This window comes from Erpetoichthys calabaricus, chromosome 4, assembly GCF_900747795.2.
Source record: "Erpetoichthys calabaricus chromosome 4, fErpCal1.3, whole genome shotgun sequence".
In the NCBI taxonomy this organism is placed as follows: domain Eukaryota; kingdom Metazoa; phylum Chordata; class Cladistia; order Polypteriformes; family Polypteridae; genus Erpetoichthys; species Erpetoichthys calabaricus.
In genome coordinates, this window is record NC_041397.2 from 137,006,560 (window position 1) to 137,032,715 (window position 26,156).

General features: G+C 37.9%; 1 protein-coding gene across 1 annotated transcript in view; it reads right to left on the bottom strand.

Annotated features, from left to right (window-relative positions):
- Positions 1–3,610: 3,610 nt before the first annotated feature.
- LOC114650290 (omega-amidase NIT2-like) overlaps positions 3,611–26,156 on the bottom strand; it is a 46,459-nt gene continuing 23,913 nt past the window's right edge. The window contains exons 5-10 of the mRNA XM_028799834.2: positions 23,036–23,129; positions 19,931–20,005; positions 19,352–19,430; positions 17,692–17,790; positions 13,532–13,587; positions 3,611–3,831 (exon numbers count right to left, since the gene is read on the bottom strand). Of these exons, the coding sequence (XP_028655667.1) occupies positions 3,737–3,831; positions 13,532–13,587; positions 17,692–17,790; positions 19,352–19,430; positions 19,931–20,005; positions 23,036–23,129 (498 nt within the window). The 3' untranslated portion in view covers positions 3,611–3,736. The remainder of the gene's footprint in view (positions 3,832–13,531; positions 13,588–17,691; positions 17,791–19,351; positions 19,431–19,930; positions 20,006–23,035; positions 23,130–26,156) is intronic.

The window sequence follows — 26,156 nt, forward strand, 5'->3', positions numbered from 1 at the left end:
CCCCCAATTTTGACCTTGCCTGCTCCAGGCTCAAGTTTAAACCTTCTGGTCCATTAATCCTTGTGCATTTCGCCTGCTAAACATATATAATTAAGTGTGGCTATTGTATCTTTGGATGTCATTCAGCTGGTATTTGTTTTTTTTTCCACAATAGGCTGATGCCACCATTGTGACTGATAATTAACAAGTATCCATTTTCACTCAAGGAGGAAGCATTTTTGTTTCTTCTATTTCTCTTTTGTTTCTTCTTTTCTCACACTTTATGCAATACATTGTTTCACGTATGTTATTCTTTCTGCAGTAGGGGGAAGCAATGAGGAACTAGTGGTACTCGTGGGCTGGAGAACAGGTTTTGATGAATTAGCACAGCTGGAGGGATCTGTGGTGAAGCTGAAGATGTGTGAAGAGTGTCAAAAAGGTAGGAGTAGCAATATTCCACATGCTGGAGTAGTGTTTGCAAGGGCTCAGCTACACATATGAAGATGGACAGTAAAGTGTAACAAATGAATGTAAAGGGAACAAGGTGAGGTGATTGTGATTTGAGCCAGTGTCTAGGTGAATATTTGTTGTTTTTGAGTTCTTCCTGTGGAACCAGACAAAAGGAAAGTTTGCACAAACATGTTAGGGTTATGCAATTGCTTGTGTTGGGTTAAACATAAAATATGCAATTTGTGAAAAAATTCAACATACTCATTCTGCATGATGTCTTTGTCTCGCCTATCTTGGAGCTTTTTACAATACTGTACTCTTAAGATTGTACTTAAAACTGCCTATTTTATAATCTACAAATTCTTATAACAGAAACAGCTTGATTGGCAGTTGGGAATCAAACCCACTGATTAGCACAAACCCCAAAGAATTCTCTTGTTGGCATGTAGGCATTACAAAGAAGATTGTCTCTCTGTAAATTATGAAAGGTTTGTCCACAATGGCTCTGTTTCAAAGAGACTCCTCGTTTTTAAGGTACATCCAAGGGGGGTCTCACTGGGGAACATGGGTAAGAACAACTTGAGTAGCATTTTAATGTTGGATCTTCAGTCGCTCTGGATATGTGGTATTTAGAAAAAACAGTTACATTACAGTCTATGTGTACTGTTTTTTTTCTCTCAAAGCCTTAACAAGTAAATAAAAATACAAAAGGACAGTTTTATTTGAAATAAGTTAAGAAAAAAATGAGTTTATTTGGTAATTATAAAAAAACAATGCATTCCAGTTAGTAAGGACACAGAATATGATACACAGTAATAAGCTAATACAGTATGTTTTCTAGTTTTTTATATGAGATGTATCAAAAATGTATTTCCTTCAAGAACAAATAAAATCTACAATGTCTGTTTAAAAGTAAATTATTGATGGGTGGAAGTGTTTTTACCATTCTAGGACTGTTGTACCCATTACCATTTACCGAAGTGTATTGGTCTGCTATTCTCAATATTGCTTATGAATTAATATATTATGATGGTAAGAAATTTGTGAAAACAAAGTATCAGAGTGTAACAAAACTCAATGCATGCTCCAAATGATGAAAAGCAGAAAATAAATAAGTCGGTAAACAGGATCATCAGTTTTCTGGCAGTGACACCTATTCTCTTGTTTTCTTTTAAAAATCTACCATACTTTTAAATAATTAAGATTCTGTTTATGAATTTAGGGTATTTGATTTTTTTTTAATTCATCCACTAAGTGTGGTGGGTCAGTCCTGGCAGCATGAGGTACAAGACAAGAACTCATCAGGAATAGTCCATCACAGGACAAATTCTAACACAAACATGTCCATACCAAATCATATTAAAGATACTGAGTAAACTAACCTGCACATATTTGAGAAGTTCAAGAAAACCCATAAAGACATGGGGGAATATTCCATTTTCACAAAGATAAGACTTGGCCTGGGAATGAACCAGGTTACTGGAACTTAGAGGAGCTAGTAAAACCTGTGCCTTGGCCAGTTCTGTTACTATTATATTTATGGAAATCAGTTTGTTAAGTGAAACTGAGGACAAAGAATTTTTTAAATTTTTCCTTGAATGGTTAATTCATTTTTGTAAGGCTGGGGGATTGTGTGTCAGAAATGGTGGTGTGCAATACTGGAGCATATCAAAGAACTGTCATGTCTCCCTTCCTGTTTTACCCTCAACAGGCTTCCAGAACAATACCTGCCCTTGCCACCTACAGATATTTTTAGATGACTTGTCCATCATAAATAATGGGGACTAGTTAGAGTACAGGAAGGTTGTGGAGGGCTTCGTCTTGTGGTGCAGGGAGAGCAACTTACAACTCAACATCAGCAAGACAAAAGAACTGGTGGTGGACTTTCGGCATGCCAAGTTGCCCCTGAAACTAGTCACCATTGAGGGGGAGGACATGGAAGTAGTGCAGAACTACAAGTACCTTGGGGTTCACATGAATAACAAACTGGACTGGTCTGACTACACATTGGCTCTGTACAAGACAGGCCAGAGCAGACTGTACTTCCTAAAGAGACTTGGGTCTTTTGATGTATGCAGCAAACTTTTAGAAAAGTTCTCCCATTCCGCAGTAGCCAATGTGTTGTTCTATGTTGTGGTCTCCTGGGGAAGCAAACTTAGCTCAAAGAATGCCTGAACAAACTTATCAGGAACACATGCTCTATCACATGGCGAACCCTAGACATATCTGAAGCTGTTGTGGAAAAGAGGATGGAGGAAAAATTGTATGGCATCATGAAACATCCTCTCCATCACCTCCAAGAGGTGCTTTCTTGGAGCACATTTAGACACAGGCTCATTCCACCTCTGTGTGCTAAGAAACACCTCTGGGGCTCTTTTCTGCCCACTGCTATCAGGGAATTCAAAGTTTCCTCCTGATGTATTCTAAATTCATTTTGAAAAATCTGCACCATGTACATGTATTTATTGTTATTTACTTATCAATCAATTGAATGATTGGCTGCATTATTTGTCCTGTGTGTCTGTATCCTTGTTTTTTAAATTTCTTCTGCTGTATGCATGTGAATTTCCCCTTGGGATTAATAAAATGTATCTAATCCAATCTAATTTAATCTAATCTAATCAATTTTGCTAGAACATTCTTATCTAAAGGTTTGTTATCTAAATAGCACCGGTTTCTTTCAGTTTATCTTTGTAATAAGTATCCGTACGATAAATTAAATAATGTTTACTTGAAAATATCATCTGACTCAATTTCCTTTTGAACACTTTTTGCAATTTTCCATGTAACATATTCATTCTAATAAAATAAACTTTATATTCCATTGTAGCACCACATTAATTACACAGTTTATAATCACCATAATTGTTTCCAATTATTGATACAAGTACAGTACTAATCCTCTATTATACAGGAAAAACCAGAACAATGAACAAACTGTCAATGTGAGGTTTTACAGTAACTCTAATCCATGTGTTTTCCAGGATGTGTTATATGGAGTTATGTGGATAAGAGTGTTTTCTTCCAAACTGCATCAAAATCATTCCTGAACAGGATGGTAAACACCCATGTACACCTCCACACATACAGTACCCTTACACCAGAATGATTGTGCAAGTCACAGTGTTGCTTTAAAGGACTATAAAGTAATTGTTTCCTGAGAATAATAATAATGATAAATATACTATACCAAAACTTTATTTTTACCCTTGCTGATTTAGAAATATATAACATTACACTTGATTCAAGATTTAGAATGTTTTACTGTTCACATTCATCTCCTGCGTAGGCAGCAAAATTAATAGGACTAATGCTTCTGTTCACCCACTTCACCATAAAGATCATGGCGCTTCTGTGAATGGAGAGGAATCTGCTGACGAATATCTGCCAGATACTGCAAATCTGAAAAATGAGTTAAACAGAGTAACTTACATTTGAAGCCATCCCAGTAGCATTGGGTGCAAGGTATGAAACCACCGTGAACAAGTTGTCAGTCCATTGTAGGCCTCACTCAAACTCATCAACTCTGACATTTACACAGGGTCAATTTGAAAATGCCAAATAACAAAAAATACTGTACATATTATGTTGTGTAGAAACTGAGCTGGCAGAACATAAAATAGATAACTTTACATGTTAGAGGCATACGAGAAACAGCCATGGACAGGGCACAATGACCACTCAGGCAAACACCAACATTCTCACACTGGAAAAACAAAATCTGTGAAGGTTGGTCATGTACGATTTCCATTATCAATCCTTTATCAGGTATGGTGCTATCTATTGCTTGTTACTGAATAACTAATTAAAAGTAAAAAAGAACTTCACACTTTCTCTTGTTAATCACTTGCTTAAAGAGACTATTACAGAAACAATGCACTAAAGGTGAGATTCACTAGAACCCGAGGAAAAATGTATAACATATTAGTATAACTTGTAACTCAAAAATATTATATTGTAAAAATAATACAGCAATAATAGTTTAAATGGTTGGCATTGGTCAAAGGACAACAGTTGATATGGTGTTTGTTAATTTCGGATAGTGAGCAGCAGAAATGTAAATGAGTCTAAACAGTCTGAGAGAAGAGTGGTCAGATAATGGCTTAGATCAGTACATGGAGCAACAACTCACCAAAACATAAGCCAAAGTACAAAACCAGACTGAAGCAAAGGTACAAACCTTATTAAATGTTTTACTCTCACTATTTTTGTGTTTGTGAATGTGCTTATTTTATAACTAACTAGGGGCCTCTACCCCCTGCTCACTTCGCTCGCCCACCCCCGGGTTTGGTTTACCGGATATACAATTTAAAGAGATTGTTAGTTTCATGGGAATTGTTACATATGCATTATTTTCACTTTTACTTTAAAACTTTTGTAAAAACAATACTTGTCCTTTATTTCTGGCCCTGGGCGTGGTTACATCTCTTTCTCGCAGGACGTATAACGCTGCTCGCGTGGTCAACGTGGATTTGGGGGGCTGAGCACATGCTAAGGAGATGCCGTGGGATCATCTGCTGTCTTTCTGCTGCTGTTGCTGCTGTCGCACTGCCTGTTGATCATTTTAAAGCCTGTACAGCAGCTGTCCTTTTGCCACTTCGCGTCTCTGCTGCTTGTGTTGTGAAGGGGGTGGGGGGGGGGGGGTGGGGGTTTAGGGTGGCAGAATGCACACAAGGAGAAGCAGTCAGATCATCTGCTGGGTTTCTGCTGCTGGCGAGCTGCAAGTTTTGCTTGTCGCTTGTCATTGTTTTAAGAGCTGGGAGCAAGTTAAAGTGTATCTCGCGGGACTTCAAATTGTCTTCCGAGAAGATCACGTCTTGTCTCCCTAGTCTCCCTCCCAAAGATTTTTTTTATAATAGAGAGATATAAATAGTTACAAAATAAAAATGAATCAACATTGATTTATAAGTGTCATGGATATTATGTCAATGTCATGTTATTAGAAATGAAATCCAAATATCAACGATACAATTAATTACCATGCAGTGGAAACAAATGATATAATGGACACGCATAAAACTTTACTTTCTTTTAATAAGCTGTAAATAATAGAAGAGTTGAATTAATTTACATCTTTTTATTTTATTAGTATAGAAAGGTACTTATCATTAATCAGAAGCATTGAAAGTGATTGTTTAATAAGAAATCTTAGCTTAGGTCATACTGCAAAACATTATAGCGAACGCATTAAATTGTGAATTGTCATACTTCACTTTGGCATTTGAAACAAATAAAAATTTCAATACTTTCTGCATTTGGTAGTGTGGCAGAGTCTGCCAACTTAAAAGTTTCATACACCAGAAAATCAACAATCAATTAAAATTGCAAGCCAGATCATTATAAGATAGCCAACATTGAACCATCTTATCATTATCTGGCTTGCAATTTTAAGTTTTCTGAAGGTTCCTTGGTCTTTTTCTTGAATTTTGAAAACCAAGGAATCTTTTGGTTGCATGTATTTTTTATTTCAATGTGTTTTTAACAATGTTGAAAAATGACATTTTATTCACCCACAGCATAATGTTGTTTTATTATAGGTGCCACCATTTTCAGACCTTTTTGTTGACTGTTGCCATATCGTCACTAAGCAAGGTCAACAAAACTGTGTGACACATGATGCCATTATTGTAGGGAAATAAAACATAGTGTTGAACACATCCTTTTAATCCAAGTTTACAAATTCTTCCTGCAAAGAGCTTTAGTAGTTATTCTTGTCTTGTATTTGTTGTTGCTTATGAAATATTCTTCTGTTTATTTAAATCAAGCAATGTCTTGTTGAAGCGGCAATTTTTCATACTGGTTTCCCACTACGATTGCTGGTTCACATCATGTTCACTTTAGTCACATCTTCAGAATTATGACTGTAGTCTTGCTATTCTGATTTTACAACTTCTCTAGATTCCCTTTTCAATGTAAACTGCTACCTTCCAGTGCAGTCCATACAAAATCTTGGACCACTGAAAATGTTGAATCCTGAGATGGAGTAGTTACATTCTAGACTTCACTGTAATTGAGACAGAGCAAGAAAACAAAAAAAAAAGGTTTTGGGTTCAAATGTCACTAGTGACACAAGAATCTGCTGGTGCTCCAATTAGAACTAAAGAAATGTAACCAATTGTATCTTAAATGTTGTAAGTCATCCTGGGTGATGGCATCAGTTCAAAAGTATGTAAAATATGAGGTCTACCTATTTAGATTAACTAGAATGTCCACTGGGGGCTTGGCGGTCTTTTGTCCTTGGAACCCCTGCAGATTTTGTCTTTTTTTCTCCAGCCTAACTGGAGGTTTTTTTTTTTGTTATTTTCTGTCCTCTCAGCCATCTGACCTCTTCACTGTACTCATCTTTTCAGACTTACATCATGATATTGTATATAAGGACATTACTCTTCTACTTGATATTTACAGTACCTGTTGTTTAAGATCATATTCAGTAGAGTTATTTGTTTTCTTCTTTGTTGCTTATTCTTTAATATTTTTGCCTAATCTTATTTGTTTTTCTTTTCTTGTAATTTTTTTTTGACATTTTGTAAAGCACATTGTGCTACATTGTTTGTATGATAACGTATGTTATACATAAATAAATGTTAGTGTTGTCGACTAGAAAAAAATATAACAAGTTTTTCAATACAAATTTTGACTCCTTTTACTTCAGTTGTATTTCATGTCTCCTTTCTGTCTAAAGCTATTTCTCCTAAGAAATTTAAGGTGAAACATCTATGACAAAATTGATTCTTAAATAAAACATAAATAAGAATCTCTTTTAAGTCTCATGAGCCATCAAAGATCAATCTTTGAGCAGTAAGATTTTCCTTTGGATTCCCAGTTATGCACCATGTACTTATTAGTGTATGGATTTGTGCTTAATTCAGGAAAAAAAGAGATACTAGGAGATATGCAGAGAAAAATCTAGCAACTATACCGGATACTGTTTATTAATATATTTCAGTCTTTATTATTAGCAGTTGCACTGTAAATAAATCTACGCAGTTAAAAGCCACTTAAACTTTATCAAACTTTCACAAATTTTCCCAAAACAATTCCAAAACCATATTCTAATTTTCTAAACCCTCTTATTTGTTTCCAGGTTCACATAAAGCCAAAGACAGCCCTGCTGAAGTATACATGAAGTACATAAACACACAGAGAATAACAATGGTGGTGGGCATTAGTGACGAGTGAAACAAGCAAGTTTTGATTTGCATACAGTTTCATAAAACAAACAGAAAGAGTAATTTTGCAGGCAATTTTGCAAAAAGCGAACCTCATTAAAAACAGTTTTTTGGAGTTGTAAACTGCTTCAACTAAAGTAAAGTAAAGTAAAACTGCTTGCGCCACCACCATCTACTCAAAGCACCGTGATGTTCCAACATTGATGGATTAAAAGCCAGAAATCTGCATGACCATCATCATCAAGTCCTTCCGTGAGAATCTTAAATACAAAGAGGACTATTTCATTTATGTTAGGTAGAATGCCCAGAGGGGACTGGCGGGCTCGTAGCCTGGAATCCCTGCAGATTTTATTTTTTTCTCCAGCCGTCTGGAGTTTTTTTTTTGTTTTTTCTGTCCTCCCAGGCCATCGGACCTTACTCTTATTCTATGTTAACTAATGTTGTCTTATTTTAATTTCTTACTTTGTCTTTTATTTTTCTTTTCTTCATTATGTAAAGCACTTTGAGCTACTTTTTTGTATGAAAATGTGCTATATAAATAAATGTTGTTGTTGTTGTTGTTGCTCCCCATGACTGTGTTTACCTGTGTTCTTTTCTGCAGCTTCATGCATGTTATATACTGTATCAGACACAAGTAAAATCAATTCTGTCTGTGCCTTTCATCATCGAGAAGGAGTACAATGTGCTTTTAAAACCTTGACATGCTGAATATTTTCCACATTTAGACACACTGAAGCACCCCACTGTGCACATTACTTTGTTTTCTCCACAGGAAAATCTCACTACGTAGGAAGTTGCCTCCCCTCCAACCACACTATTGACTAGTAACTGCCCTTTTCCATTTTTTGATCCTTACAGAAGAGGTTGAAGATACGCATTCCCCAAGCGCCGTGTAGCTTCAAATTTCTTTTCTGTCTCTGATGCATCTTTAGGATTGTGATAGGAGAGATTGTCAACATAACTGGTAAAGTGGATCACTAAACCGGCTTAATAAAATGTCAACACTTTAAGGAAATTAGTTTGGTGCTCTTTATTTCTTTTTCACTACAGATCTTTATTTAAATACTAAATGACATCTCTGTTAATCCCAGTCTGTCTTAACAGTTAAATTAGTTTTATGGTTGCTTTGAAAGACAATGGGACATAAATTTACCTGATGGTTTCACACTCCTCTTCTTCTCAGCTTACCCCTCCTGTCATCACTGCCAAGGATGCCTGAAGCAAAATATCAAAAACTAGCCAACCCGCGGCGTAGCATACGCCGCATAATTATTTATTGATGGCTGAATACTTCCGGAAAGACACAGTTATCCAAATGGGGTGGGTTTGAGGATACAATTGTAATTGTAATGCCCATGATCCAAAGGACCGCTAAAGAGCAGGGATATGGAGAGACGTTGGGCCGGATTGTAAACTCGAGGAGAGGCATTAGGATGTTCTCGGAAGTGAATAGTGATAGTAGCTCGAAGCATTTGGGACATTGCCACAATTTCTGCCTCGCCACCATAGACTCCGGAAGTATTCATGTAGTCAGTGTATTGTTCAGCAGACTGTATAACATTCCTTCTGTGACTAAGAACAATGGACAGCACGTCACGGAAGTTATCCCAATGTTGGCAAACAAAGCTTACAGCCATGTTGCAAAGTTTGATAGCAACAGTTTCGTCGATGACATTTTTCCAGAAAAAACCGACTGATAGAAACAAACAGTTACCTGATGCAGGAATTTGTATAACATTGAAATAAGTGTTGTTTCCATGAAATACATTTGAAGCGGTGGCCATGGTAGGCAAATGAACAGTGAATGTGTCTCACAGCTGGATGTGGACTGTAGCACAGACCAAAGCGAGTGAGGATGTGTTTGGTGAGCTGTTGGGAGTGGGCACATGAGCATGCCATGCCTCGAGAGCGAGGATGGACTGTGTCGTGAGTTCCCTATCACGTGGGAGGAGGGTTAGAGTTGGTGGGCGGTGCTCTGTCGTTCTTATCCCATGGTTGGACGACTTGGTGGATTATATATAGAAATGCGGCCGAAACCGAAAAGAATAATGAAAAGTCAACGTGGCTCAGAGGTGTATGTGTACTGTAGCACAGACAAAAGCGAGTGACACGGTGTTTGGTGAGTTGTTGCGTCCCGGCACATGAGCAGGCACTGTGAATGCCTTGAGAGCATGGGTGGACGCGTGCCGGGGAATAATGAGTATCTATATATCTTCTTAGATATAGAAAGCGACTGAAGTGGTGTTTGGTGAATTGTTGCAGTTTGTGTTAGCAGTTGTGATGGTTTAACACTCCAGTACATTGCGGTGAACGCTGGTAACAGTCAGGAGGGCAGGCGGGCGGGCAGGCAGGCAGGCATTCTCGTCCCATGCTCTTAGAGTTGGTGGGCCTGTCTCTGTGAGTTGTCGTCGTATCCTATGGTGTTAGAGTTGGTGGGCGAGGCTTTGTGAGTTGACGGATGTGGCTATTTTTTGCGTATCCCATGGTTGTCTTCCGGCAGTATGAATGCCTAGAGAGACAGGGTGGCGGTGTTTGGTGAGTTGTTGCAGTTTGTGAGTTGAAAGCTGCGATGGTTTTACACTCCAGTACATTTTGGTGAATGCATTGCGGTGAATGCTGGTAACAGTCAGGCGGACGGGCGTGCAGGTGTTCTCATCTCATTAGAGTTGGTGGGTGGGTCTCTGTGAGTTGGCGAGCGTGGCTATGCCATGCGTATCCCATGGTTGTCTTGCTTGTTCTGTCTCATTAGAGTTGGTAGGTGGGTCTCTGTGAGTTGGCGGGCGTGGCTATGCTGTGCGTATCCCATGGTTGTCTTGCTTGTTCTGTCGGCTTAGTGAATTATATACAGTATATGGAGTTGTTGCACTTTGTGAGTTAAAAACTGCGATGGTTTTACACTCCAGTACATTCCGGTGAATGCATTGCGGTGAATGCTGGTAACAGTCAGGCGGGCGGGCATGCATGCGTTCTCATCTCATTAGAGTTGGTGGGCGGGTCTCTGTGAATTGGCGGGCGTGGCTATGTCCTGTGCGTATCCCATGGTTGTCTTGCTTGTTCTGTCTCATTAGAGTTGGTGGGCGGGTCACTGTGAGTAGGTGGGTGTGGCTATGCCATGCGTATCCCATGGTTATCTCTTGTTCTGTCGGCTTAGTGAATTATATATATAGATGTTGCAGGCCCAGACCTTAGTTCCACTTTCACGGTCAGGTACTGTGCAGATCAGTTGTCTACAGTATTTGCAGACATTTTCAACTAGTGTCCGCCAGTTTAAAGGGTCTCTGTTCACCTTCCCACGGCCACGTGGCTAATCGGCTATGCGTCCACCACTTTCACCTTCTACGGAACTCCGCCGACAACCCTCTTCCGTTACGAAGATCGGCTTACATTTTTAGTCTTTGGATCTGTGCAGTGTTCTTGCTTGTTTCAGGATCTCCACCATCATTTTAGCAACAAAAACTACAGACCATTACTTCTGTGGTAATGAAGACATTTGAACAACTTATTTTGAATTATCTCAAAAATTCTTTAAAGGACTTCCTGGACCCATTTTAGTTTGCATACAGAGTTAGCTGGCCTGTGGATGATGCAATGAATGTAGGTCAGAGCTTTATTTAACACCTTGATAAGCCAGAGGTATATGTGAGGATGTTGTTTGTGGACTTTAGCTCTGCTTTCAATACAATCAACCTTGAGCTCCTAGATAAGAAACATACCGAGTTTACCCTGCCCAGTTCAATCTACCACTGGATTACAGACTTTCTTACTGATAGGAAACATTATGTGCAGTTCAGCACACACATGTCTGACCCATTAACCCTTAGTACTGGTGCACTGCAGGGATGTGTCCCTTCCCCAGTACTATATACAAATGAGTGTACCTCGGCACTTAAACTTCTTAAATTTGCAGATGACATCACACTAATAGGCCTCATTTAAAACAGTAACGAGTCCATATACAGATAACAGGTGGAATATCTGACAGTGGGGTGCAGTCCTAATAGTTTGGACTTTACCGTTCAAAAAATAAAGCAATGAATATGGATTTCAATAAAGAGTCACCTGTTTACCTCTCATTTGTTATAAATAGCTCAGCCATTGGGACAACAGAATAATTTAAGTGTCTGGGCACTGTGCTGTCACAAAAACATAATAACATCACATAAATTATTAAGAAAGCACATCAGAGAATGCTCTTTTTGTGCCTGCTGAAAAATGTCACTCCCCCTTAAGCAATATCTGTCCAGGTCTATACAGCCATCATCAAGTCCATTCTGACTTCATCTACTGTATAACTGTCTGGTTTGGTGCTGCCTCTGTTCAGGCTAAGGCCAATCTGCAGCGCATCATCAGAGCCTGTTAAAAGATCATAGGCTATAATTTACCGTACATTCAAGTCCTCTATGAGTCCAGAGTAATGAAGTGCTGATCTGACTTATCCAGGGCATCCCCTGGTCCAGAGACTTCCCACCGGCAAAAGCCTTCATGCAGTGAAAGTAAAATAACGTCACCCTAAACAGTATTTTGCCATGTGCCATTATTCTGACTAATCAGGTCTGAGCTTCTACTCAGTATCTCTATACCTGCACACTAGACTACCTGAATTACTGAATCCTATTTTATCACTTTCTATTTTGTATTGCCCTTGTATGCTGCATCATATTTTATCATGTTATATTTTATCTTTTTATATGTATTGTTTTAATGTTGTGTTGTCCTTGTATGTTGCATCAATACTATGAAGATAAAATTATAAGTACACATTGTGTACCTGATCAATAAAGTGAATTCTGATTCTGATTTTGACAGGTAGACATTTGTGAAATTAATACAAGTAAATGCTTCCAGACTTTTCTTCTTGTGTCAATGGCATCATTTTCACTGGAAGTGAAGTAAACTTTGTTTCACTGATCTTTTTGTAAAACAAAACACAGTTTTCACAAGTTCAATTGCATGTAATATGCTTTGCATATTATACAGTGGGCATTATTCACATTCTACATAATTACTTTGCACTGCTGTTCACAGCTAGAGGCAAACACTCTAGTACTCTGGTACTCTAAGTACTAGATGGGTGCCAACTAGCATTCCTTGGTTCATTAGGTACTGCAGTAGATGTATGACATCCACTTTCCATTGCTGACTTCCCTTTTGCTTGGTAAATAAAGCAGAACAATTAGGTATTTGACATGTTTTAATAGAATGAAATACTTTAATACAGAGGACTGAGCAATCCATATGGTTTTAAATGAATGCCTACCACATAATCTTCTGTTCACAAAATAAACAGTATTTCTAATGTAAAGAAACTTGAGTCAATATATTTATTTTCACATTGAAAATGATTTTACTCTGATAACTCTGATATTTTATAATTTAAATGAAATTACTGTTCAATTAAATCCTTAATTTTATAACTCAAACTATCTTAAAGGTCTTAGTGTGTGTATAAGAATGATGCTGAAATATGTTTTTATGAGAAAAAAAATGTAAAAGACTGCTTTTATCACAGTACATGAAACACAATGTATTGATGACAAATGTATTAAATTGGAATGAAAAATATTATAATGGCATTATTTATCAGTAGATTGTGTTAAACCTAGTTCACTTACTGTTACTATCTATCTATCTATCTATCTATCTATCTATCTATCTATCTATCTATCTATCTATCTATCTATCTATCTATCTATCTATCTATCTATCTATCTATCTATCTATACATCAGGTATACATAGATCGGCTTATTAGCTGTGGTTAAGTCTAAATGGACAACTGTATTTGTTTGTAAGCCTCATAGGACTAATACACAAAAAGGTAATTGAGCAATGTGTGATAGTGAAACTTGGCATAATTTGGTTATGTCACAAAATCTAATTTTCTTTCAATTTAAACAAAGCTGTCATGTAATGCTTAAATTAGAATTTACTCACCAATGTCTGCATAAACAATGGTTTCTTCGGAACCAGCTTGGGCCACCACATCACCCCTGATATCATTAAATAAAAAAGTAATTAAAGCATTATTCAGTGGTATTTTTTGTTTGCATAGTCCATAATGCGAATCTTTACCAAGAACTTTTCAAAACAAATAATATTACATTACATTCATCAGCTCTGAGCAATGTTAGAAGCCAGAACCTGTCACTGTAACACTATTATATTATACCAGGAACGGCGTACTGCATGATAACGTGCAGTAAATACACTTGACTTGAGCATTCATAGTTTTCAGACTCTTTCTCTGTATGTTTAGCATTCATTTGCTCAGAGGTTGATGCGTTTGCTGCTTCCTGAGCAGCTCTTCTTTTTTCCACCCTAGCAGCCCACTTGTTATCTTCTTTCGTCGGCATCTTTTCGCATTAAAACTGATTAAGTCAGTGTTTGTGTTGCAATTACTTAGTATGTTTTCTTTAAATTTTGACTTAAGCTGGCACTTAAGTCTTTAATCTGCCTCAAGAATGATTTAAGATATGAAGAGGTAGAGGAAGTGTCGGCGAAGGTGGAAGGGATGAGAATGGTGCCCGTACACATGTGCTGCACGGCTGCCCTGCTGCGAGCTGCCGAGAGTTGATAAAATAAAAAGAGTAATAAAAATCATCATCCCAAAAGAAGACAGTAGAAGTCATTTAGTATATGTGTACCAAATTTCAGGTCAATAGTTCAAACGGTTTGCGAGCTACAAGTGATTTAAAATCCTGGACAGACAAACGGACAGCCACGGTAGCGTATTATATAAGAAGATGACTTACTGTGTTATCTGGCTTCACCCTGGAATTGTTGTAAGAGATTGGCTTCAGTTAGAGTGCCTTCAATTATTTATGTGTACCAGAAGTACGATGTAACTAAGTACTTTTCTGTATACAATATTTGGATTTTTCTTACCAAGGGTTACTGTTATTGGCAGGCAGTGTGGTGTAGTGGTTAAGGCTTTGAACTTAGAACTTCAGACTCTGAGGTTGTGGGTCCAAATCCTGCTAATGGCACTGTGTAACCTTGAGAAAATCACTCCAAATGGAATAGAAAAGAAATGTAACCAATTCAATCTTAGATTGTGTAAGTATACTGTAGATATCAGACAAGTAATCATAATATTATTAGGTATACAGAGTTGTTTACTCTTGAACATGCTCCATACAATTGGCCATGAGTAAAGCCTTCCAGCATTGGATCAATTCCTGTTTTCCTAGTGACTTGGCATTTGTTGATTGTCATTGCAAAACATCGCTTAACAGGAAAGTGTTCTCTTTTGAACTGAAATGGGTGATTAATAGGAACAGTGTTAAATGCGAGTATATATTATTATCTTTATTCAAGTTTATGATTTTCATTTGCTTATGTTGTTCACTCAAATAGACCTGTTTCTTTTTGTGTTTTCATCAGTTGTAAAATCAGCATTTGTGAGTGTATACAGTACATGTATGTAAAGAATTTTGGACAGTGGGGAATTGAAGCAGATATGCATGTAAATGTAAATGATTTCAGATGGTGAGGTGGTGGTCCTCAATTAATGTCCATAAATGTGAATATATATTACAATGTAGTAGCTCATGGGGGAACCACTAAGTTTAAACTGACACCTTTGCTCCTGGCTTATCTTGAATCTAAATACACCACTTCCACCTCTACTTCTCTCGCTCTCCCTTTTATGCCCCTAAAGAAGCAATACCTACGCTAACACCCACAATGACTGGCACCAGCACTCGAGGTTTATAGCATGCTTGCTAACTTTTGAGCTTTTGCATCTTCCTTGAGCTTGAAAAACTTTCTTTTTCAATTTCACACCTCACAGTACATGCCCAAGATGATCATGTCTCCTTTTTCCAGTCAAGGACATTGCCCCTTCTTCAGTTGTTCGCCCACCCTGTTAGTTAGTGGTGCTGTTTGCTTGGCCTGTCAATCACTTCTGCTGCATCTTTCATTTGCATAAAGACTATTCCTAGCAGAACACAGCACATGTTTGGATAGCATAATATTAATAGATATAAAAAAATAAAAAAACATGGGTCTGCACATTTTCTTTTTTTCTATAACATCACCACATTTCAATCAAAAGCATTTTTGAGGTTGTGGGATAGTCTTTCCATTGTAGAGGGATGGGTTTAACCCTGATTACTAATACATCAAAATGCCTTTTCTTTGCAGATACCAACTACTCTAAGTGTACCATCCTGCCAAATTTTAGCTTTTTAACTAAATGGGAAGTTGTGTTTTTATTGATGAGTGAATCAGTCAGTCAGCTTTGCATTATATGTACACTCAGTGGCCACTTTATTAGGTACACCTTGCTAGTACCGGTTAGACCCCCTTTTTGCCTTAATAACTGCTGTAATCCTTTGTGCCATAGATTCAACAAGGTACTGGAAACATTCCTCTGGGAATTTGGACCATATTGACATGATATCATCACTTAGTTGCTGCACATTTGTCGGCTCCACATCCATGATGTGAACCTACCATTCCACCACATTCCAAAGGAGCTCGATTGGATTGAGATCTGGTGACTGTGGAGGCCATTTGAGTACAGTGAACTCATTGTCATGTTCAAGAAACCAGTTTGAGATGACTTGAGGTTTGTGTAAGTAGCCATCAGAAAACGGGTACAGCTGTCATAAAGGGTTGGACGTGGTCAGCAACAATACTCAGCCAGGCTGTGGCATTTAAATGATGTTCAGTTGATACTAAGGAACATAAAGTGTGCCAAGAAAATATCACCCACACCATTTTACCACCACTACCACCACCCTGAACTGTTGATACAAGCCAGGATGGATCCATTCTTTCACGTTGTTGATGCCAAATTCTGACCCTACCATCCAAATGTCACAGCAGAAATTGAGACTCATCAGACCAGGCAATGTTTTTCTTGGTCTACTGGTTTAATTTTAAACCTGGTTTAATTTTAGTGAGCCCATGTGAATTGTAGCCTCAGTTGCCTGTTCTTAGCTGACAGGAGTGGCACCCGGTTTGATCTCCTGCTGCTGTATACCTTCTGCTTCAAGTTTTGGTGGTTTGTGTGTTCAGAGATGCTCTTCTGCATATCTCGGTTGTAACAATTGGTTATTAGAGTTACTGTTACCCTTCTATCAGCTCAAACCAGTATGGCCATTCTCCTCTGACCTCTGGCATCAACAAGACATTCACCCAGAGAACTGCTTTTCACTGGATATTTTCCCTTTTTTGGACCATTTTCATTAAACCCTTGAGATGGTTGTGTATAAAAAATAGTTTCTGAAATACTCAGACCAGCCCATCTAGCACCAACAACCATGCCACATTCAAAGTCACCTTAACCACCTTCCTTCCCTATTCTGATGCTTGGTTTGAAATTCAGCAGGTCGTCTTGACAATGTCATGCCTAAATTAATTGAGTGGCTGCCATGTGATTGGCTGATTAGATACTTGGCGTTAACAAACAGTTGAATATGTGTACCTAATAAAGTGGCCAGTTTGTGTATACAGTATATAGATGAGTTAAATGAACTCAACGAATGCAACGAATCAACTTAAAGATAAGCATATCACAACATGGTTTCTTAACTTTTTGTTAAGAAATATTTTGAATATTTTGTTTTCCTTTTTGCAATGTAAACATGAATAGGTTATGTCATAAAATCTGCATTCATTTATTCATTCATTAATTCCAGAGGTGAAATCTGCTGTGTTTACTTTTTCAAACAAACTGTATGTGCAGTTTGATATTTTTAACTTTGCAATTGTTAGCATGGGTTGTGTAACATTTTGCTTTTGCTCTTGCTCTTCTTAGTTTACATTGTTCAATGAACATAATACAGCATAGATTCAATATGGACACAACAAAGATGCTTCTCTTTTTACACTCCAACATAATGTTTTCTGTGTATGTTGTATTATACTATATTTAGAATTATTGTATAGTCCACTAAACTCTTAAGTATAAAATAAAAATCTGTATCCGAGAAGCAAATTTATAAAGGTGGACCAGTTATGTCTACCACACAGTGTAATGATAAACAGACATTAAGAGAAGAGCAGCACAAGTGGATTCAATGTGCATTAGCCCCCATGTCTACTTGGAAATCACACATAAAACAGAGTTTCAGATGGACACTCACCATGGGTTCACAATTGCACTGTGGCCCCAGGAAATATAGTCAGCGTCATTATCAGTGGCAAGCGAGGACGTCGCTACATAGACCTGGTTGTCCAGTGCCCTGTGAGAAACAGTCAATAGTGATGGCTTATGAGGACAGAGAATCTGGAAGTGTTACATTATAAAAGAGCAAAAAATGTAATAATTCAGAGTCCATTACTTCTGTTCATCTGAGCTTTACAAAAATCAAACTCTAATTTGCAGGTCTCCAAGGTGCTGTTTTAAGGGTATACATACTGAAACCCATCAGTTAAGCAAGTTCTACTTCTAAGTGCTTTATAGAAATGACGATATTACTATTCATATCATGCATTCAGAATGTGTTTAGACTCTTCCTCTTTCTGCACACTTTATGGTGTTGTAGATTTAATTTTAAATGGAAAAATGTGAAAATTTTTGCCCATCAAACTACACCCAATAACCCATAATGACAACGTTTTAGAAATTCATTAAAAATGAATAAATTAATTAAAATGTTTCCTCAGATGGCATTATTTAATGTACCTGCAATGGACATCGCAGTAAAACATTCATTCATTTGAATAATAATAACAATAATAATAATACATTTTATTTATATAGCACCTTTCCCATGCTCAAGGCGCTTCACAGAGTCTCATAAAGAAACAGCAGGTAATGTCCTGAAAACAGTTTGAAATGGAATTTAAGTTCCTCAGTATTTAAAATTATAAGTACTACCCAAACCTGCCATAAACGGGTCGAGAAAACATCAGCAAAAATTAAAAAATAAAAACGAACATGATCATAACAGATTTATTATGAATTAAGATTTTTTTATGATAAGATACAGTGCTAATAGCCTACAATGCCTTCTCATTACAACTGATAGAGCATTACATTGAAGAACAACTAAAGGAATTCTGCCTGGATGGCTTCTTTACAAGGAAAAACAGCCACCAGCACTTGCAACTACGTACTGTACACTTGCAAAGAAAGATACTGCAGGTCCACGCCATTAGAATTGCTCTGTCCTCCTCTATGAAATGGCCAGACTGGGGATGTATTAGTAACAGAAGGCAGGTCCTAGCATCTAGAAGGAATCCACCCAAAAGAAAGTGGGTATCCTCTGGTGCATTTGTTCCCAAACCTTTTTGGCAGCAACATTAACTACAATCTTCTCCAAGTCTGATCACACTAAAAAATGTAAATGATCAATCCTATTGATGCATTGGATATGAATGGACTCAAACATTATCATATTAGGTGTATGTGGATGCTACATTATTTACAACTATTTCACATTAATTGCTATTTCAGTAATCCTTCATATTGTGCCTGTGAAGTAACTTTGTTAGAACATTTTTCAGACCATTATGTAACCCTTAGAAATACCCTTTCAGCCTTGATGTTAGTTTGGAAAGCATTGCCGTTGGAATCAGTATGCTCAAATAGTAGTTGATGGTGGCAAACTGTTTTATTTTCTTTAATTCACTGGTTGTAAAATAACCATAACCAATCTAGTACAGACTAGTTTTAAATTCCAAAAAGTCTCACTCAAGCAAGTGCAAGAATTTGGCAAATGCTGCTACACGTACAATATGTAATGTAGCTAGATTTTCTCCCACTGCCCTCTTCATATTTGTGGCTCTTATGGCACTGACCTTCCCCGCTGCAGAATGTCCCAGTGGGCTGGGCCTGTTGTCATGCCAAAGGTACTGGGATACACCAACAGATGGCATCCTTGGAGGAACAAAGTAAGGAAAAAGGAAGAGACAAAATGAGAGAACAATTACGGTACAAGCATCACTTGTGTCCCAAGGAGAAGAATGTTGCCTGAATTCATCCAAGTTACGACTTGGAGGGTTTTGCATCATCTTGCTCACATTTCTATTTAAACTCGACAACAAAAATGGTTCACTGGTGTTAATGGTAGCACAATGGTGTTAGACTGTGATGATTAAGTGATACCTTAACTTTTTTTAAGCAGTGATACATTTTTCTTCTTTCATTCCTGCTTGGGAAAAATAAAGCATATCTGATCTAATGTAATCTAAGCAAACCTTTTGCTTCATGGCACAGTGTTACTTGTAGGTCCGACATGTAAGAATTTCACTGTATGCTGAACATATAAAAAATTTAACTTAAGGGTATAAAGAGTTCACTTTATTGGTGTTTCTTTTGAAATGCAGTGAAGCATGTTCAGCACTTCATATGAGTGTGGCATAACTAAATTTGCTCACCTTTCTTGGTGTAAGCTTGAGCCAGCTCAGCAAAACGCAGGTCATAGCAAAGACCAAGCCCAATCTTACAGAAAGCTGAAAAAAAGAGACAAATGCTTAATTTTTATAAATAGGTTCTTCGTTTTCAAACCATAACATGTGTGATAATGTCAGCCATTTTAAATGTATAGTGAAGGGTTGTTCAGTTGAAAGGGGTTGCTAAGAGAAAAAAAAGTGGAACTAGTGGGGATAAGACAAAGGAGAAGTATTACAAGTCCTCAGACAAAGAGAGGCCCCCATACCTGAACCTGAGTACATCAGACCATAAGTGACAATCAGGGAATAATACTTTCTATAAATGATGTTGGTGCCCTGTAAATAATTATTATAAGGGTACCAGTGAGACAGAATGTGATGTCCTAGGGTATTGCCTGGAGACCAACACAATTCTTTTAAATCACAAGAAGATACCACATGATTCCTGACTAGGTTAAATGAGAAGAGACAGTTTTCTATGAGAAGAGAACTGTCACACTAATCTTTCAAGGGTGGGTATTTTAGAATTATTCAAAGTCTATGGCATAGAGAGAGGCTATAGTGCCCACCGCACTGAGATGATCAGATTTACTAACCCTATTACCTCAGAGGAATACCTTGACCCAGGAAGCATGTCTGAGGCCTTGCTAGGAGTTAATCTCAGGATAAAGTTTAGAGGTCATTCTTTGCCAACAAAACTTAAGAGTTCAGATGAAAAAAAGCAACAGAAATAGTGGCCGAGGAAGAGACAAGAGAGCGTAGGTGAGAGAAATGATAAAAAGCTAATCAACAGAAAGCCAGGGCTAAAACTTACACTGCTTGTTTTCTGTTCCGAGTACACTGTTCTGCAAGCAATTCTTTGACTTGGTGTTGAATCTGTTATGGTGGAGCCGTTACAATAGATATTTGAAATATTTTTATGTCCAGAATAGATACATATGAACAGGTGAAAATATACATAGAGTACAGTCAGAAGTTATTGATATTTAGAAAGTTCAGCTATTAAGTTTGAGAGATCAGAATGGTGATGGTGTTATGAAAGAAACTGTTCCTGAACCTGTTGGTGCCTCCCTGATGGGAAGAAGATAAACATTCCATGTTTAAGGTGAGAAGCATCCTTCATGATGCTGTGAGCTCATCGCAGACACCGTGTATGCTGCAGGCCAACAATAGACGGCAGCAGGATGCCAATGATGTGCTGGGCAGATTTCATTCTGTGATTGACTGGCACCCTGTCCTGGGACTGTTCTTGCCTTGCGTCCATCAGTTGATTTTGGGAGAGGCTCCAGCTGTAACAGGACCTTGCCCTGGATAAGTAGGATGAATGCCATAAACATCTGTTCAGATCTTGTCACTTGATTATATGCTAGGTGCATTCCTTGAAGGAGACACGAACAATTGCTTCCACTCTATTTATGTAGGCAACTTGGGGTCCTTGCAATGTGTTTCAAATTCTACTGAATTTCTTAATTGAGTAGGTGTGGTGGTCCCCCTTGGACTTTTCTGGAGAGGTGCTGTCAGAGCACACCGTGTTGCAACCATTTACAGAAAGTACTCCACTGATGAAACAGAAAAACACCCTACTTCAAGCCCTGTCAATACCACATGGCAGTGACTTTTCAAAGTGAATTTTGTCCCCTGGACCTGAAGGATGTTGCACAGACGCAGAAGAAGATGAACTGAGTACAGTGAGTCACAACGATGGTTTGCTTTTTGTCCTTCTTAAAATAATATGGATGTGCTGTTCTGCAATATGTGTAATCTCAAGATATGAATCAATACTCAACAATATTTTTGGCTTGAAAAACTGACTTTGGTACTCTGGTGTCCATAAGCTCCATTATAAAGCGCATGAGCAGGCTTGTTGTTTTTTAAAATGTATAAAATTTGCTTCACTTTAGAATAAACAGTTTCATGTGGTGATCTATTATATGTGAAGAAACAACTTTGACTTGAAAAATACCAAAGCTAACCTTTAAACCTGCAGACAGAAATTGCTTGTTTCTTTTCAAATCATAAATTTTTAGGTTAACTGGTGATTATTAAATAGTCCAATATGAGTCTGAGCTGATGTGCATGAGTGAGTATTTTGGTTGACTATTGTCCTATCTAGTGTTTGTTCCTCTCCAGCTACAGAGGATGCAGGTATACGATTCAACCTCAGACAAAATGGGTTTGGAAAATGGATGGATGTTAGAAAACCTTTCATAAAAATACATTCTTGTCAGTAAGTTCAGAATGTCTGTGCAAAACTATTCTTAAGCTTCAGCAATACATTTCTATGATAGATAGGTTGAGAGCATGTGCTGATACAGTGCATTTCCGTACCCACCACATGCAGAGCCATCTGAAATGGGACCCAAGTGCGTAGGGTGACACATCAGCACCACACTGGAACAGTGTGAGGTTTTTGACGGTGGCTGGAGTGCCAATCCTGCCACCAACCACCAAGTTTTCCCTGCAAGTTGGGGGGCCTGCTTGCAGGGCTGGATGCACATTAACATCACACCCAGGACAAAGCAATTGCAGGTTAAGGGCTTTGCTCAAGGGCACAGCGGAGTAGAGTCACTTCTGGCGTTTACAGGATTCAAACCTTTTGATTGCCGGCACAAATCCCTATGGTAAGGACTAAATAATGTTAAACAGAGTAAAGGAAAACCCAAAAGTGATAAAAGTTAGCATTGGCAATGAGAGACAAGCAATAGAGCAGATGCAGCAGAAGTAAAGAGATGTGGAGATTAGAGAAAAAGCTCCAGAAGTAAAACAACCTGCTGATTAAATGGGGGTCCAACCTTCCTTTCACATTATGTGCAACAGTCTGCTGAAATGTGAAACTGAGCTGCAGTTGTAATATGCACATGAACTGCATTTTCATCTTGAAAGATGACTAATATAGTTAACATGTATAACGCAAATATACCATTTTGTTCTGCTGGCTAGTAAGCTAAGGTTATTTTTCCAACAGTTATATGAACTGCGTGGATAGCATCACTATACCATTATCATTGTCATCTACTCATCTTCTGGATAATCTCAAAGGTATCACAAAGTCTTTCCTTTATTTTCAAATTTAAAAAAAGTCAGTCTTACGTGTCTCAAACATGGAGAGGCTGTTGCCTGGGCAGGCGATTTTTGATTCCTGTACGTTGACCTTTCCAGGAATATGAACGTCAAACAAGTGAATCTAGAGTGCAGAAAAGACATGTCAAGCATGACTTGAGGAAACACACTTGAGGTTTGTTTATTAATAGTTGACCGTCTCTCAAAGTAGAACGGATTCTGTCACACAGATCAAGATTTAACAGTGAGGAAATGCTGCATGCACAACTGTACTCGGCTCACAGTACTGGACAACTTCCTTTCCAGGCTGATCAGTTTATCAGGCTGCAACAGGCATGGCTGAATTTTTCTTCTATCTGATACAGACTCATCTTCAAACCCTGACTAGTAATTTACAAGCATATTATATCTAATTTGCAGTACATGATATGGTTCTTTGCTATTTAACTCATATAATCCAGTAAAACATCTAATGTCTGCTTTCTTACAATCTTCAAACCCTCCTGCACAATAATGGGATATCTGTAATTTTTGTCTTTTGTGTCTTTATTTTCAGTGTGTAGCATTTAGATACTTGTTGTTTAGTGGGAGTCCCAAAAACACATCATTCCCATTAATACTTCAAAAATTGCCCACTTTGGGGAAATACCGTCAAAACTAGAAACGAAAAAGGGTCTCAAAGAATCTTTATAAAATAAACTAGGGGGCTTCGCCCCCTGCTCGCTTCGCTCGCCAACCCCCGTTTTTGTTTTTTTTTTCTTTGAATTGTTGCTATTTTATTAGTTTCACTTTTATTTCTGAACTTCTGTAAAAACAATATTTTGAATCTTTTGAGTCCCAATGTGCTGAATCTTTTAAATGAGGTCAATGAGACATGTGTTTAATGATTTTGTACCATAATTCAGGATAGGTTTCTCTGTTTGGAATATCAGCACAGACAAAACGATTCACATCATCAGCAGTTAATAATTTTTTTTGCAAAGTAACCAATAAATGCATGTGAGGTAAACTCAGTTTTTGAAATTCTCTTGACTTAAACTTTAAAGCCTTACAATATTTACATACTTCTGACATATCACCTATATCCATATATTTGATCTCTATTCACCTTTTTGTTATTTCTCCGAATAATAATTACTCTTTTTTTGCGCTAATGCGATGTTTACTTTCTTTATTTTGACACAGTAGTTTTTTTCTGCTTTCATATGCTGTATCTTGCTCTGCATGTGTTTGGCCCCCTTATTTTTTAACCTCTTCCATTTTACTTTGTTTTCTACTCTGTCTTTTATTTCTGAGCTCACTTTATCCTGCTTTTTTTCCAATGACACTAGGGGCCTCATGTATAAACGGTGCATACGCACAGAAATGTTGCGTACGAACGTTTCCACGCTCAAATCACGATGCATAAAACCTAAACTTGGCATAAAGCCACGCACTTTTCCACGGTAACTCATGCCCTGGTGTATGCAATTTCTCCGCTCAGTTTTGCAGACTGGCGGCACCCAGCGTCAAAGCAGTGCTACTGTTCCTGTGTGGTCACCCTTTCTTTCTTAGACCCACATTCCTGACGCGGCTTTATAAATACACTGAAACTAACTGCATATTGTTTATTAGTGTAATGCATCTGATTGTAATTAACCTGTAGCAATATAATGGTCCAGGGAATAGCCATAGTATTCCAAATACCATAACTGCTTTAGCGTTGCTACTCTCAATGCATCTTCTTCTTCTTTCAGCTGCTCCTGTTAAGGGTTGCCACAGCAGATCATCTTTTTCCATATTACTCTCACTGTACCACTCGGAGTATTTATATCACTGTATCTGAGTGGGGAATCACAGCAGCAGCTGATCGGAAAGAGAATTATAGGTATACAGCATGAAGCAGACGCTGACTCAGCCACGGCAAAACGTTTCCGAGACTTCCCTGTGCGGACTTCGCGGTTTAGAAAAAGTTTCATCCCAAGAACTATAAACGCACTCAATCAGTCCATCAAGTGCTCCTTGTAGAACTGTTTGGACTTATAAGTACAATCACCTCACTGTAAACTTGGGATACAGTTATAATATTGCACAACCTGTGCCACTTTATAAAGCGCGTATTTACATATGATGACGATATCATTTTTAAAATGAAATACAGCAAAATATGTTGATTATATTATACAGATAAAACTTGAACTTCATTTAAATAATCTGTATTGTTAATAATTAAACATGTGAGAACATGGTGCCGCAGCGCTAACTAGTTCATGGATTGTTCCTGCATTGCGTTGTATTCTTGATCGTGCTGAGGTGACACTGGAAGGATAGACGGATAGAATAATTAAACACATACTACGAAGATACTTCAATGTTCCTTATAAGTTTTGAAGAATCGGCGTTCTAAGCTTACAAATGGCTTTACATCTGTTACAGAGCTGATTGTGTGGCGATTGGGTATTTGGAGAAAGAAAAGTAAGGACAGGAATTAGAGGTTAGTATGTTTGAAAGAGACAGTACTGCTGCAATAAATTATTTCATCGAAGGTCGCGCAGCAAGCCTCTTGCGTGAGACATGAACAAGCACTGCGCCACCGTGTTCCCATGTTTAATAACATGCTTTAACTCCTATCATCATGAAAAAGATATCACGTATACATCTCAGTATTTTAATTATTCAGAGAGCTGTAATATCACGAATGTAATGGATTCTGTGTCCTGTTGGAGAAAAAGAAAGCCCATTTAAGTAGCAGGTAGTGATTCACACACAGAGCACATAGAAGATCAAATATAGAACAAAGCATTTAATGTGCTACTTTAGTTACAATGGCATTTGAGAAACTAGTAAATTAAACGATTTTAACATGAAGTTTATGATGTTCTACTTTAATGGCAAAATAAACTACGTGATTAAAGTGGAAATTTCTTTTCACAGAAGGCTGAGCTTAAGGGCTATTTATATTGATTTGCATATTCAAAGAGGCGTAATTCTGGGAGGAGTTGGGGCAGGACAGAAGGCGCATGTGTTACTTTTCATGCTGATCGGAATTTATGTAGCAGAAGAACGTGGAAGTTTGTGTACGTACAGATTCCTGCATCTGGATTTTTCTGTGCGTACGCCTATTCCTGCTTTTGTGCTTACGCCATGTTATAGTGTGAGTTCTACACACGGC